General features: G+C 42.0%; 1 protein-coding gene across 3 annotated transcripts in view; it reads right to left on the reverse strand.

Moving 5' to 3' along the window:
- Positions 1 to 14,051, reverse strand: part of LOC117523188 — a 64,764-nt gene that overhangs the window by 50,343 nt on the left and 370 nt on the right. For all 3 annotated transcript variants that reach the window (XM_034184632.1, XM_034184631.1, XM_034184630.1), the window contains exons 2-3: positions 7,228 to 7,337; positions 697 to 823 (exon numbers count right to left, since the gene is read on the reverse strand). In XM_034184632.1, coding sequence (XP_034040523.1) covers positions 697 to 823; positions 7,228 to 7,337 — 237 coding nt within the window. The remainder of the gene's footprint in view (positions 1 to 696; positions 824 to 7,227; positions 7,338 to 14,051) is intronic.

Raw genomic sequence — 14,051 nt, forward strand, 5'->3', positions numbered from 1 at the left:
CTAAAAGTTATTGGAACTAAATTTATCGGAAGCTAATTGGTTCACTGATGGTTTTTGAAATTAGCTGAAAAGCTAATCTGCTAACAAAAAAGTTAGCTTTGCTAATTAGTGGTTAGCAGATTAGTGGAACTGTGCCCACCACTGCACAGCACTAAATCACAGCATAAGTCATCCCAAAGTGCTTCACAAGGCCTAATCTTACCCCCTGCAACTAAGTACGTAGTTCAGCATTAGCCAATTGTCCAAACGGTCAAGTGGTAAATTTCATGGATCCATAAAGTGGAACACAACTGGGATCATCCCAGTCAAAGGTCCACACAGTCACCCAGAGTCCCCCAAATGTCAACTGATTATCCTGGACAATCAGTTACAAGCAACTGAGACATCGCTGAGCTGTTTCACACAATGAGCCCAATGTGCAATACCAGTTGCTTGAATGGACAGATTTCAGTACTCAGCCTCAAAATACCAGAAACAACAAACTAGTCAATCTCTTTACATGTAAATGGAAAATATGTATTAAACAAAAGAACAACAGTCCAATTCTCACCTCTTGAAGGGATTATTTTCCTCCATACATATCTTCATAGGGCGTGCTGCCACTGTGCGAATATGCCATTTGTCACTTGCCACTTATATGCTACTTGCTGCCACTGTGTAAATATGGCACAAATGATGTTGGAGTGCTGATGGTACCTGTGGTTCTGGTTGATCCTGCTCCAGTATTTCTAGGAGGTGGCAGCATTCCAGCCTGACCAGCAGCAGCTCGAAAGCCACAAGCATGGCTCTGTCGGGGTCGGCATCCTCACTGAGTCTGTACTCACTGAAATAAAAAAGTTAAAAAAGACAAACTCAGACAATCAACCAAAAACACAAGTCCCTGTCACAAAAACTACCGTTCTGTGCAAACTGGCCAAACTGACACACATTTGTGTGATGTTGCAGAAATGGACACAAACAGCGATTCAAACTGAATGTGGGGAATCTTCAGAAACGATCAATCAATCAATCAATCAATTTTTTATATAGCGCCAAATCACAACAAACAGTTGCCCCAAGGCGCTTTATATTGTAAGGCAAAGCCATACAATAATTATGTAAAACCCCAACGTTCAAAACGACCCCCTGTGAGCAAGCAGTTGGCTACAGTGGGAAGGAAAAACTCCCTTTTAACAGGAAGAAACCTCCAGCAGAACCAGGCTCAGGGAGGGGCAGTCTTCTGCTGGGACTGGTTGGGGCTGAGGGAGAGAACCAGGAAAAAGACATGCTGTGGAAAACAGCAGAGATCAATCACTAATGATTAAATGCAGAGTGGTGCATACAGAGCAAAAAGAGAAAGAAACAGTGCATCATGGGAACCCCCCAGCAGTCTACGTCTATAGCAGCATAACTAAGGGATGGTTCAGGGTCACCTGATCCAGCCCTAACTATAAGCTTTAGCAAAAAGGAAAGTTTTAAGCCTAATCTTAAAAGTAGAGAGGGTGTCTGTCTCCCTGATCTGAATTGGGAGCTGGTTCCACAGGAGAGGAGCCTGAAAGCTGAAGGCTCTGCCTCCCATTCTACTCTTACAAACCCTAGGAACTACAAGTAAGCCTGCAGTCTGAGAGCGAAGCGCTCTATTGGGGTGATATGGTACTACGAGGTCCCTAAGATAAGATGGGACCTGATTATTCAAAACCTTATAAGTAAGAAGAAGAATTTTAAATTCTATTCTAGAATTAACAGGAAGCCAATGAAGAGAGGCCAATATGGGTGAGATATGCTCTCTCCTTCTAGTCCCCGTCAGTACTCTAGCTGCAGCATTTTGAATTAACTGAAGGCTTTTTAGGGAACTTTTAGGACAACCTGATAATAATGAATTACAATAGTCCAGCCTAGAGGAAATAAATGCATGAATTAGTTTTTCAGCATCACTCTGAGACAAGACCTTTCTGATTTTAGAGATATTGCGTAAATGCAAAAAAGCAGTCCTACATATTTGTTTAATATGTGCTTTGAATGACATATCCTGATCAAAAATGACTCCAAGATTTCTCACAGTATTACTAGAGGTCAGGGTAATGCCATCCAGAGTAAGGATCTGGTTAGACACCATGTTTCTAAGATTTGTGGGGCCAAGTACAATTACTTCAGTTTTATCTGAGTTTAAAAGCTGGAAATTAGAGGTCATCCATGTCTTTATGTCTGTAAGACAATCCTGCAGTTTAGCTAATTGGTGTGTGTCCTCTGGCTTCATGGATAGATAAAGCTGGGTATCATCTGCGTAACAATGAAAATTTAAGCAATACCGTCTAATAATACTGCCTAAGGGAAGCATGTATAAAGTGAATAAAATTGGTCCTAGCACAGAACCTTGTGGAACTCCATAATTAACTTTAGTCTGTGAAGAAGATTCCCCATTTACATGAACAAATTGTAATCTATTAGACAAATATGATTCAAACCACCGCAGCGCAGTGCCTTTAATACCTATGGCATGCTCTAATCTCTGTAATAAAATTTTATGGTCAACAGTATCAAAAGCAGCACTGAGGTCTAACAGAACAAGCACAGAAATGAGTCCACTGTCCGAGGCCATAAGATCATTTGTAACCTTCACTAATGCTGTTTCTGTACTATGATGAATTCTAAAACCTGACTGAAACTCTTCAAATAGACCATTCCTCTGCAGATGATCAGTTAGCTGTTTTACAACTACCCTTTCAAGAATTTTTGAGAGAAAAGGAAGGTTGGAGATTGGCCTATAATTAGCTAAGATAGCTGGGTCAAGTGATGGCTTTTTAAGTAATGGTTTAATTACTGCCACCTTAAAAGCCTGTGGTACATAGCCAACTAACAAAGATAGATTGATCATATTTAAGATCGAAGCATTAAATAATGGTAGGGCTTCCTTGAGCAGCCTGGTAGGAATGGGGTCTAATAAACATGTTGATGGTTTGGATGAAGTAACTAATGAAAATAACTCAGACAGAACAATCGGAGAGAAAGAGTCTAACCAAATACCGGCATCACTGAAAGCAGCCAAAGATAACGATACGTCTTTGGGATGGTTATGAGTAATTTTTTCTCTAATAGTTAAAATTTTGTTAGCAAAGAAAGTCATGAAGTCATTACTAGTTAAAGTTAATGGAATACTCAGCTCAATAGAGCTCTGACTCTTTGTCAGCCTGGCTACAGTGCTGAAAAGAAACATGGGGTTGTTCTTATTTTCTTCAATTAGTGATGAGTAGAAAGATGTCCTAGCTTTACGGAGGGCTTTTTTATAGAGCAACAGACTCTTTTTCCAGGCTAAGTGAAGATCTTCTAAATTAGTGAGACGCCATTTCCTCTCCAACTTACGGGTTATCTGCTTTAAGCTACGAGTTTGTGAGTTATACCACGGAGTCAGACACTTCTGATTTAAAGCTCTCTTTTTCAGAGGAGCTACAGCATCCAAAGTTGTCTTCAATGAGGATGTAAAACTATTGACGAGATACTCTATCTCCCTTACAGAGTTTAGGTAGCTACTCTGCACTGTGTTGGTATATGGCATTAGAGAACATAAAGAAGGAATCATATCCTTAAACCTAGTTACAGCGCTTTCTGAAAGACTTCTAGTGTAATGAAACTTATTCCCCACTGCTGGGTAGTCCATCAGAGTAAATGTAAATGTTATTAAGAAATGATCAGACAGAAGGGAGTTTTCAGGGAATACTGTTAAGTCTTCTATTTCCATACCATAAGTCAGAACAAGATCTAAGATATGATTAAAGTGGTGGGTGGACTCATTTACTTTTTGAGCAAAGCCAATAGAGTCTAATAATAGATTAAATGCAGTGTTGAGGCTGTCATTCTCAGCATCTGTGTGGATGTTAAAATCGCCCACTATAATTATCTTATCTGAGCTAAGCACTAAGTCAGACAAAAGGTCTGAAAATTCACAGAGAAACTCACAGTAACGACCAGGTGGACGATAGATAATAACAAATAAAACTGGTTTTTGGGACTTCCAATTTGGATGGACAAGACTAAGAGACAAGCTTTCAAATGAATTAAAGCTCTGTCTGGGTTTTTGATTAATTAATAAGCTGGAATGGAAGATTGCTGCTAATCCTCTGCCTCGGCCCATGCTACAAGCATTCTGACAGTTAGTGTGACTCGGGGGTGTTGACTCATTTAAACTAACATATTCATCCTGCTGTAACCAGGTTTCTGTAAGGCAGAATAAATCAATATGTTGATCAATTATCATATCATTTACCAACAGGGACTTAGAAGAGAGAGACCTAATGTTTAATAGACCACATTTAACTGTTTTAGTCTGTGGTGCAGTTGAAGGTGCTATATTATTTTTTCTTTTTGAATTTTTATGCTTAAATAGATTTTTGCTGGTTATTGGTAGTCTGGGAGCAGGCACCGTCTCTACGGGGATGGGGTAATGAGGGGATGGCAGGGGGAGAGAAGCTGCAGAGAGGTGTGTAAGACTACAACTCTGCTTCCTGGTCCCAACCCTGGATAGTCACGGTTTGGAGGATTTAAGAAAATTGGCCAGATTTCTAGAAATGAGAACTGCTCCATCCAAAGTGGGATGGATGCCGTCTCTCCTAAAAAGACCAGGTTTTCCCCAGAAGCTTTGCCAATTATCTATGAAGCCCACCTCATTTTTTGGACACCACTCAGACAGCCAGCAATTCAAGGAGAACATGCGGCTAAACATGTCACTCCCGGTCCGATTGGGGAGGGGCCCAGAGAAAACTACAGAGTCCGACATTGTTTTTGCAAAGTTACACACCGATTTAATGTTAATTTTAGTGACCTCCGATTGGCGTAACCGGGTGTCATTACTGCCGACGTGAATTACAATCTTACCAAATTTACGCTTAGCCTTAGCCAGCAGTTTCAAATTTCCTTCAATGTCGCCTGCTCTGGCCCCCGGAAGACAATTGACTATGGTTGCTGGTGTTGCTAACTTCACATTTCTCAAAACAGAGTCGCCAATAACCAGAGTTTGATCCTCGACGGGTGTGTCGTCGAGTGGGGAAAAACGGTTAGAGATGTGAACGGGTTGGCAGTGTACACGGGGCTTCTGTTTAGGGCTACGCTTCCTCCTCACAGTCACCCAGTCGGCCTGCTTTCCCGGCTGCTCGGGATCTGCCAGGGGGGAACTAACGGCGGCTAAGCTACCTTGGTCCGCACCGACTACAGGGGCCTGGCTAGCTGTAGAATTTTCCACGGTGCGGAGCTGAGTCTCCAATTCGCCCAGCCTGGCCTCCAAAGCTACGAATAAGCTACACTTATTACAAGTACCGTTACTGCTAAAGGAGGCCGAGGAATAACTAAACATTTCACACCCAGAGCAGAAAAGTGCGGGAGAGACAGGAGAAGCCGCCATGCTAAATCGGCTAAGAGCTAGTAGCTACGCTAAGCTAGCGGATTCCTAAAAACACGCAAAGTGAATAATGTGTAAATAATTTAGAGGTGATTCAGCAGAAGGAGTGCTTTAGTTAAGGCACGTAAAGATTACACTGGGAAACAAATCGTAATCTAGATAACTAGATCAATCTAACTGCGCAGATTAAACAGCTAACAGATACAGAAAAACACCGCTGTGCTCCGGAACAGGAAGTGATACAATACCGCAGTGAGAGCCAACCACCAGTAGAGGCAAGCAAGAAAAAACTACACCCTGAAAGTTGTTGGGGAGTGTACTAGAGTCACCAGTGTTGATAGAAGGAGATGTTTCATATCTGAGGGCATTCTGGATTAGAGCCTGACCGATAAGGATTTTTTGAGGCCGATGCTGATAATGATATTTGGATGAAAAAAATGCCGATAATCGATAAATCGGCTGATTTGCCGATAAATCAGCCGATTTATTTTTTTGAACCCTTAACAAAAAAGGTATGAGCTAAAAGCTTAAGCTTTGTCCTCATATTGATTAACTTTATAACAGAGAAGAATTTTCAAGTTCAAAAAATGCAATCAAGAATTAAACCTTTGTGAAATTAGCAAATACATATCCTTAAAATAGTTGTGAAATCCATCTGATCTTGTACCTCTTGTTGCTGCAACTTAGATATAGGTTCAGGATAAGGATATAGATCCTTATAAACTTACTTGTATGCTTTTATCAGCCGATCAGTGCAGTGTGACGGCGAACTACGGAAGCTGGTGATGAACACATTTAAGCAGGGGTGTAAGCAGATCTCAGTTGAATGGAGTCGGAGCTCCATCTACAGGACAAACGGTGCAAGGACATTTTACATTGCCGACACAAACATTATTTCAGTAACTGTTCTGTTATGAGAAATTATCGGTGTTTTTTTGGGAAAATGTCGGCCGAAGATATCAGCCGGCCAATATATCGGTCAGGCTCTACTCTGGATATCATCCAGAGGGTCGGAGCTGAGAAAGCTACTGTGCCGGTTGAGAGTGGACACAGAGGATTTTGTTTGAGGAATCTCTGATCACGTAACTCAATCTGTGGTCTAGTGACCCTTGGCCTGCTTACACGGAATCACAACACTTTGCTCCTCCAAATGAATGACTGCACAGTCAGTATGAAAGATGTGCAGTTTTTCAGCCGCTGTCACTTGAGGGTTTCTTTGGTTGTGTGGTGGATTTTTTTTGGACATAGTCGCTCATGGGATCTTCGATTGCCGGGTGGATTTTTCAGATGCCATCACTCACAGGTTTCTTTGGTTGTGCAGTGGATAAATGTCATTCTAGTGAGGCTCTTGCAAGAACTGTCAATCCAGTAGTCGTGATGATGCAATGGTAAGTCCTGCGAAAATACTGCCGGATATTACAGTATTGTCATCTTTTGTATCATGTAACAAGCTTTCTTCTCTTACTCCGTTCATACGTACTGCACCGTGTCTTTTAGAATGTCGTGGGACTGTTTCTGTACACCAGAAAAAGAGTTTGCATCGTAGTTTATCAAAATAAAGCTTTTAAAAATCACCTGAAAAATTAGTGTATGTGAGTGTAAAACCTTTTTTTGTGATATTAGTTTCATCTACAATGCACATGTATTTTCAATTCACGGCTTCAGTTTGTGTCATACGGAAGGTGATGGAAACCCACCGAGGGTCTCGCGTGCTAACGATGTGTTAATATGACTCAGACTGAAGGTAACGTAGAGCACATGCTGAGTTTTAGACTTTGTGCATGAAGACGCTCGTGCTAGTCCAGTGAGGACACGTAGAAGAAGTATCGCCGTCTGTGCTGCTGTCTGTCTGTTGGTACCTGAGGGAGTCTTCGGTGTGCAGCAGGTAGCCAACAGAGGCCAAAAGTGACTGGATGGTGGGGCCGCTGAGAACCGACTGGACAAAGTACACAAACGGACCTGTAAATGTCTGATGGACAAAGAAAGAAAAACTTATTTAAGCTTTTGACAGCAAGAGAGAAAAAGACAAAAACCAAGACTGAAAGATTTATAGAATTTCATTTACAGCAGCACTCTTCCCAGGAAAAGTCGAGACGTACCGTTTAAAATGCAATGAGTGAATGAATGTATTCATCTCCTCCAGTCTGTTAACATAATAACGCAAAAACAATAAATACTGTCATCTTCTAACTCCACCAATTAAAGTGTAGGTGACACCAAAAAATGTGCACAAATAATCACTAAAAATGATGAAATGTCAATATTTAAAAAAAATCATGAACAATAAAAGTCAGTAAGTGAAGGATAAACAGCTGAGCGATGATATAGGCAGAGTTCAGAACACAGAATGATGATTATTAGAGATGCACGGATACCACTTTTTTCCAGACTAAGTACAAGTACGAGTACCTACATTTGGGTACTCGATACAAAGTACTGATACGAATACTTAATGATACCATGACAGTTTTATGATGACTCTGAAAACATGTTTTATTCATCAGTTGTTCCTTACTTTTTGACTAACTGATCCCAATATCATTAGCTTTGTTTTTATTTACAAACATTTCACTTAAATCAGGTAACTTCACTTTTTCACAACAACAAATTGTCCTTTAACTGTGTGTTTCTTAACAAACATGACGCTGACAGACATCTGACTGAAATGTAACCTGTGGACTTCAGCACCACAAAATCTACAACACCAATAACTGAACTGAAACTGTCCATCAATAACTTTGTCTGTGAGCACTAAAAGCCTTTTTTTGAAAATGTGAGGGACAGATTCTTTTTGATGAAAAGAAGCTTCTCTGTCATCAGCTCTTTTTTATCTACAATGTGACACTGAGCTAAACAGTTTTTCACTCTCCACACTATTTTTTAACTTTTAATTAAATATGTACCGATAAAATACACAATACAAACCGTAAATGTATTTTTTTCAAAGGTGGTGTCATGAACTGTGTTTTGTCTGGTTAACTGCCATGTTTAGTTTAGGTCTTCGTTTAATTTTTGTGCTGTTTGGGTTTAGTTTTTATTGTTTGCCTAGTTTAGATTTTGGATTGTGTTGTCTATGTGACTTCTCCGGCTGGTGATTCCTGCTTGGGCTTTATCTGTCCCTATCTCTCTTGTCTGTCTCTCTTGGAGCTTGGTGGGGGGGGGGGGGGGGGGGTACACTCTGTTTGGGCCACACCCTGTTCTGGATCTTTGCACACGTGTTTCCAGTCTGCACCTCATCACTAGGTGTACTTAAGCCCCACTGGCTGCACTGGTTTTTTGCCTGATTGTTGCACCTTGTGCCTTCACTTCTCACTCTGTTCCATAGTGTTTTCAAGTCCTGGTGCCACTTGGGGTTTAGACCACCTGCCTGTTATATCGACCACACCATTTGCCTGATGATTCTGGTCTGTTTGCTTCTCTTGTAGTGCCTCTCTGTGTACCGGACCCACTGATTTATTCAGTCAACGCCTCTGTGAACCAGAGCTACTGTGTCGAGTCCCACATTTGTCTCCAGCCTTCTCTGTTCAACAAACCTGATAGGTGGAACATGTAAATATTGATGAACACAACGTGCATATGCACGCACTGTTGCGCTGCATCTCCGCGACATGCAGAGGCAAAATGGAGTAATTTTAACATTTTATTTTTCTTTGTGGATCATGGGATAATTTCCCTCGCATTCAGACAGAATCTGCTGTCTGTGGTAACTGAGTCTTTACCGAAGAGCAGCGACTCTTTTAACTTTTTGCTCAAATTGCATCTTGCGGAGGCGAGCGGAGGTTCTGAACGCCCCACAGACATTCCGCAAATGGATTACACACCTGTAACAAGCTGAGCTGGTCTGCCATCGGCCTGGACAGCCACACCAAGGGCTGAAACTCCCCAACCTGATGGACGACCTCCACCGCTGAAACCTTGATCTGAGTTCTGATGGAGGAACTGGAGCAAAGTGCCAAACTTTTTTTTTTTTTTTTTGCCACACGAGGAATTAAAGTATTTTCAGATCTTTTCCAAACGCAGGAGGCTTTGTGTGGATTATTTTTCTTCAAGCTCATATGATGATGAATTCCACTGAACAGATAAGACTTTTTATTTACTGTGTGTGTGTGTGTGTGTGTGTGTGTGTGTATGTGTGTGTGTGTGTGTGTGTGAATTTACTCCACATGATGGACAGCAGCTTTCAGCCAATCAGTGGACAGCATTGACGGATGTATTTGACTTATGAGTGAATTACATGAAAGCCTGTAAAAATCCATAAATTAGCTGCTTCATTGTTAAAGCTGCAGTGTTCAAAACATATGAAAAAAGTAGCCGTTTAGCCGTGAGTGTGAACATCCCACATTGAGAGGTTGACATCACACTGCTGTAAAGGGGTATTGTGTCATGAAGTATCAGAGACATATGATTACAAGTACAAGTAAATGAATACGGGATCGGGCCGATACCTGATACTGGTATCAGCATCGGTGCATCCCTAGTGATTATAAAATAAATAAATAAATAATGCAGGTGATATCAGCATGCGGGTGGAGATGTTTATTTATTTATTTTTTTACCAGCTCTTTGGTCGTAATCAATTGATTAAAAAAATTTGTTTGTGACATCAGAAAAAAATGATGAAGTGTGGATTCTTTATTTATATTTTTTCTTCTTAGAAACAGGTACATACATTTCAAATCTAAAAAATGACATGAGGGACTGAAAATATCAGCAATTTTTAAAATAAATCTTGTTTCCTTCTTGAATACAGTTAGTGTTCTGTACATTATTAGCATAATACTTTATTATTAAATATTAAAACCATTCACACAAGGAGTAAATAATATATTCTTACCTGTCTGTTTCAGTGAGATCATCTTCAGTCTGATGAAAACTTATCCACCTTTACAAAACCATGTCTGAAAATAATTTAATTCCGTATGTCCTGGATGAAGAAAAGTCCATTTGTCACACGTGAGTTTTGTGCCAGGTTACAGTGCTGGCTGTAATCCGTTAATTGCAGCTGATGGGTTGAGTCTCTGCTGTTAATGAAGCCTCCTCTTGTTCCACCGCGAGCCGCTTTGCACCACAAGTTGAAAGACTCACAGCGCCTCATCTGCTCATAATGTCTCAGTCTGCACGTGATGAAATTATCCCATGATCCACAAAACAATACAATAAAACAATGTGAAAATACTCTGTTTTGCCTCCGTGTGGAGTGGAAAAGCCGCGGACACCATGCGCGCGCGCTCGTCAATATAAGTGTTCCACCTGCCAATCAAAAGGATTCTGCCGGCAAGAATTATCCGTTCTGACATCAAAAATACTGTGCAACTCTGACTGAACCACTCGGTGGAAACGGGGCTGTCAGTACGAGGTCTGTTAGAAAAGTATCGAACCTTTTTATTTTTTGGTCACGTCCTGTGAGACTTCCAACACGGAGGTGCTTTTTGTTCTGCGCCATTAGCGGCTCTGTCCTGGTGCACGAATTCCGCCATCTTTCATTACAAAATCTCCTGTAGTCAGACGACGTCCCTGATCAACACAGCCTTCACTTTGGAAATGATCAGGTCGTTTCAGCCTGTCGATGGCCGCTCGAAGTGCGGCACGCCCTCAGCCGCTGTGGGCTGTCTTTAATCTGGTTGTAATGCTCCTTAATCTGTGTGATGCCCATAAGCTCTTCACCGAAAGCCATCTGAAGTTTCCAAATGGTTTCCAGCTGGCTGTGTCTCACAGTTTCTGAAAATATTTTGATGCAGCAAAGCGGCAGTTACTCGGCCATTTTCCTGACAATGAAAATCCGCCGAGGGGGTTGGACCACTCCTCCCACAAAGCGTGCTCACAAGCGAATGACACAACTGACAGGTGTGAAAAAAACTCATGCATGCGCACGAAGGTTCAAGCTTGGCTGATGCAATCACACGTGATTCAAATCCATATAGTTTTTGTAAAAAATAAAAAGATCCGATACGTTTCTAGCAGACCTTGTAGCCTGTAAAAATACATAAATCCATTGATGCCACCTCCTCCTTCTTCTACTATGTCAGGACTCGGACCGGTAGTTCCTGGTTCTTAGTGGTGCACAGTTCAAAATCCGAACATTTATCTCTTCAGTAACTCTGCACCAGGAAAGGATAAATTTAAAACTATTGTTTAATTTTAGTCTTAAATACTAAAAAAAAAAAAAAAAAAACATTATGTTGCATCACCTACACTTTAAAGGGGTACATCATTAGGACAAACTCCTTAAAGGACATGTCGCTCCAAAATCATAACAGCTTAGATTTAGGCTCTTAGTGACCGTCCAGTGGATACTCCGGGATTAATTTGTGCACTTCCATGACCGGCACTCACTCACTTGCAGAATGATTGCCAAGAATAAATTTCGATTGCCCAGAAATGCACCTGCTAACTCGCCGAGCGAGAGGAATAATTAGCAATAAAATACATCAGCAACCACTAATTATTACCACATGTGCACGGAGAGACTTACAATCATGAGTACTTTGATGATATGTTGCTAACTGGGACATTAACAAATGTGTGACATGTTCTTTAAGACTGGGTCAACTTTGATACAACAGATGTCTAAAAAGCAACTTTTGTTTTCTCTCCGTAATCTCCCATAGATGTGTCTGCCACCTGCTGGACAGTCAGTGAAACTGGCTGATGATGGATTAGGAGCAGGTGTGGCTGTGACTCACAAATGTACTGAATCAGAGAAGTAAACATTATTTTGTGATTGCTGCACAGCGGTAACATTCTATAACTCAAATAACACGATCGTTAAAACACACAAACGCGCAGATTAAACACAGGCATATTTACTGTCTGGATATTTCCTATTTTGATTGCGCCCTGTGTGAACCCCGCCTCTTGCCCTATGACTGCTGCGGTAGGCGCCACCTGTCTATCTCTCTGTCTCTCTCTGTCTATCTCTGTCTCTCTCTCTCTGTCTCTCTCTCTCTCTCTGTCTATCTCTGTGTATCTCTCTGTCTCTCTCTCTCTGTCTATCTGTCTATCTCTCTCTCTCTATCTCCCTGTCTCTCTCTCTGTCTCTTTGTCTGTCTCGCTCTGTCTCTCTGTCTATTGCTTTCTCTGTCTCTCTCGCTCTCTGTCTCTCTCTCTCTGTCTATCTCTGTCTATCTCTGTGTATCTGTCTCTCTCTCTGTCTATCTCGCTCTGTCTGTCTGTCTCTCTCTCTGTCTCTGTCTTTCTCTGTCTCTCTCTCTCTGTCTATCTCTGTCTCTCTCTCTGTCTATCTCTATCTCTCTCTCTATCTCTCTCTCTCTCTGTCTATCTCTCTCTCTCTCTCTCTGTCTATCTCTCTCTCTCTCTGTCTCTCTCTCTCTCTCTCTGTGTCTATCTCTGTCTCTCTCTCTCTCTGTCTATCTCTGTCTCTCTCTCTCTGTCTCTCTCTCTCTGTGTATCTCTCTGTCTCTCTCTCTATCTCTCTGTCTCTCTCGCTCTGTCTATCTCACTCTCTCTCTGTCTCTCTCACTCTGTCTCTCTCTCTGTCTATCTCTGTGTATCTCTCTGTCTCTCTGTCTGTCTCGCTCTGTCTCTGTCTATCGCTCTCTCTGTCTATCTCTCTGTCTCTCTCGCTCTGTCTATCTCACTCTCTCTCTGTCTCTCTCACTCTGTCTCTCTCTCTGTCTCTCTCTCTCTCTGTCTATCTCTGTGTATCTCTCTGTCTCTCTGTCTGTCTCTCTGTCTATCGCTCTCTCTGTCTCTCTCGCTCTCTCTCTGTCTCTCTCTCTTTGTCTGTCTCTCTCTGTCTCTCTCTCTTTGTCTGTCTCTCTCTCTCTGTCTATCTCTGTGTATCTCTGTCTCTCTCTCTATCTCTGTCTCTCTGTCTATCTCTGTCTCTCTCTCTCTCTCTCTCTGTCTCTCTCTCTTTGTCTGTCTCTCTCTCTCTCTTTGTCTGTCTCTCTCTCTGTCTCTCTCTCTTTGTCTGTCTCTCTCTCTCTCTCTTTGTCTGTCTCTCTCTCTCTGTCTGTCTCTCTCTCTTTGTCTGTCTCTCTCTCTCTCTCTCTCTCTGTCTCTCTCTCTTTGTCTGTCTCTCTCTCTCTGTCTCTCTCTCTCTGTCTATCTCTGTGTCTCTCTCGCTCTGTCTCTCTCTCTGTCTATCTCTGTGTATCTCTCTGTCTCTCTCGCTCTGTCTATCTCTGTCTCTCTCTCTTTGTCTGTCTCTCTCTGTCTGTCTCTCTCTCTTTGTCTGTCTCTCTCTCTCTCTCTGTCTGTCTCTCTCTCTCTCTCTTTGTCTCTCCATCTCTCTCTCTGTCTGTCTCTCCGTCTCTCTCTCTCTGTCTCTCTCTCTTTGTCTGTCTCTCTCTCTCTCTCTCTCTCTCTCTTTGTCTGTCTCTCTCTCTCTGTCTCTCTCTCTCTGTCTATCTCTGTGTATCTCTCTGTCTCTCTCGCTCTGTCTCTCTCTCTCTGTCTATCTCTGTGTATCTCTCTGTCTCTCTCGCTCTGTCTATCTCTGTCTCTCTCTGTCTGTCTCTCTCTCTTTGTCTGTCTCTCTCTGTCTGTCTCTCTCTCTTTGTCTGTCTCTCTCTCTCTCTCTGTCTGTCTCTCTCTCTTTGTCTCTCTCTGTCTCTCCATCTCTCTCTCTGTCTGTCTCTCCGTCTCTCTCTCTTTGTCTGTCTCTCTCTGTCTCTCTCTCTTTGTCTGTCTCTGTCTCTCTCTCTGTGTCTTTCCAGTA

The sequence above is a fragment of the Thalassophryne amazonica genome, chromosome 13 (assembly GCF_902500255.1).
Source record: "Thalassophryne amazonica chromosome 13, fThaAma1.1, whole genome shotgun sequence".
NCBI classification, from domain to species: Eukaryota; Metazoa; Chordata; class Actinopteri; order Batrachoidiformes; family Batrachoididae; genus Thalassophryne; species Thalassophryne amazonica.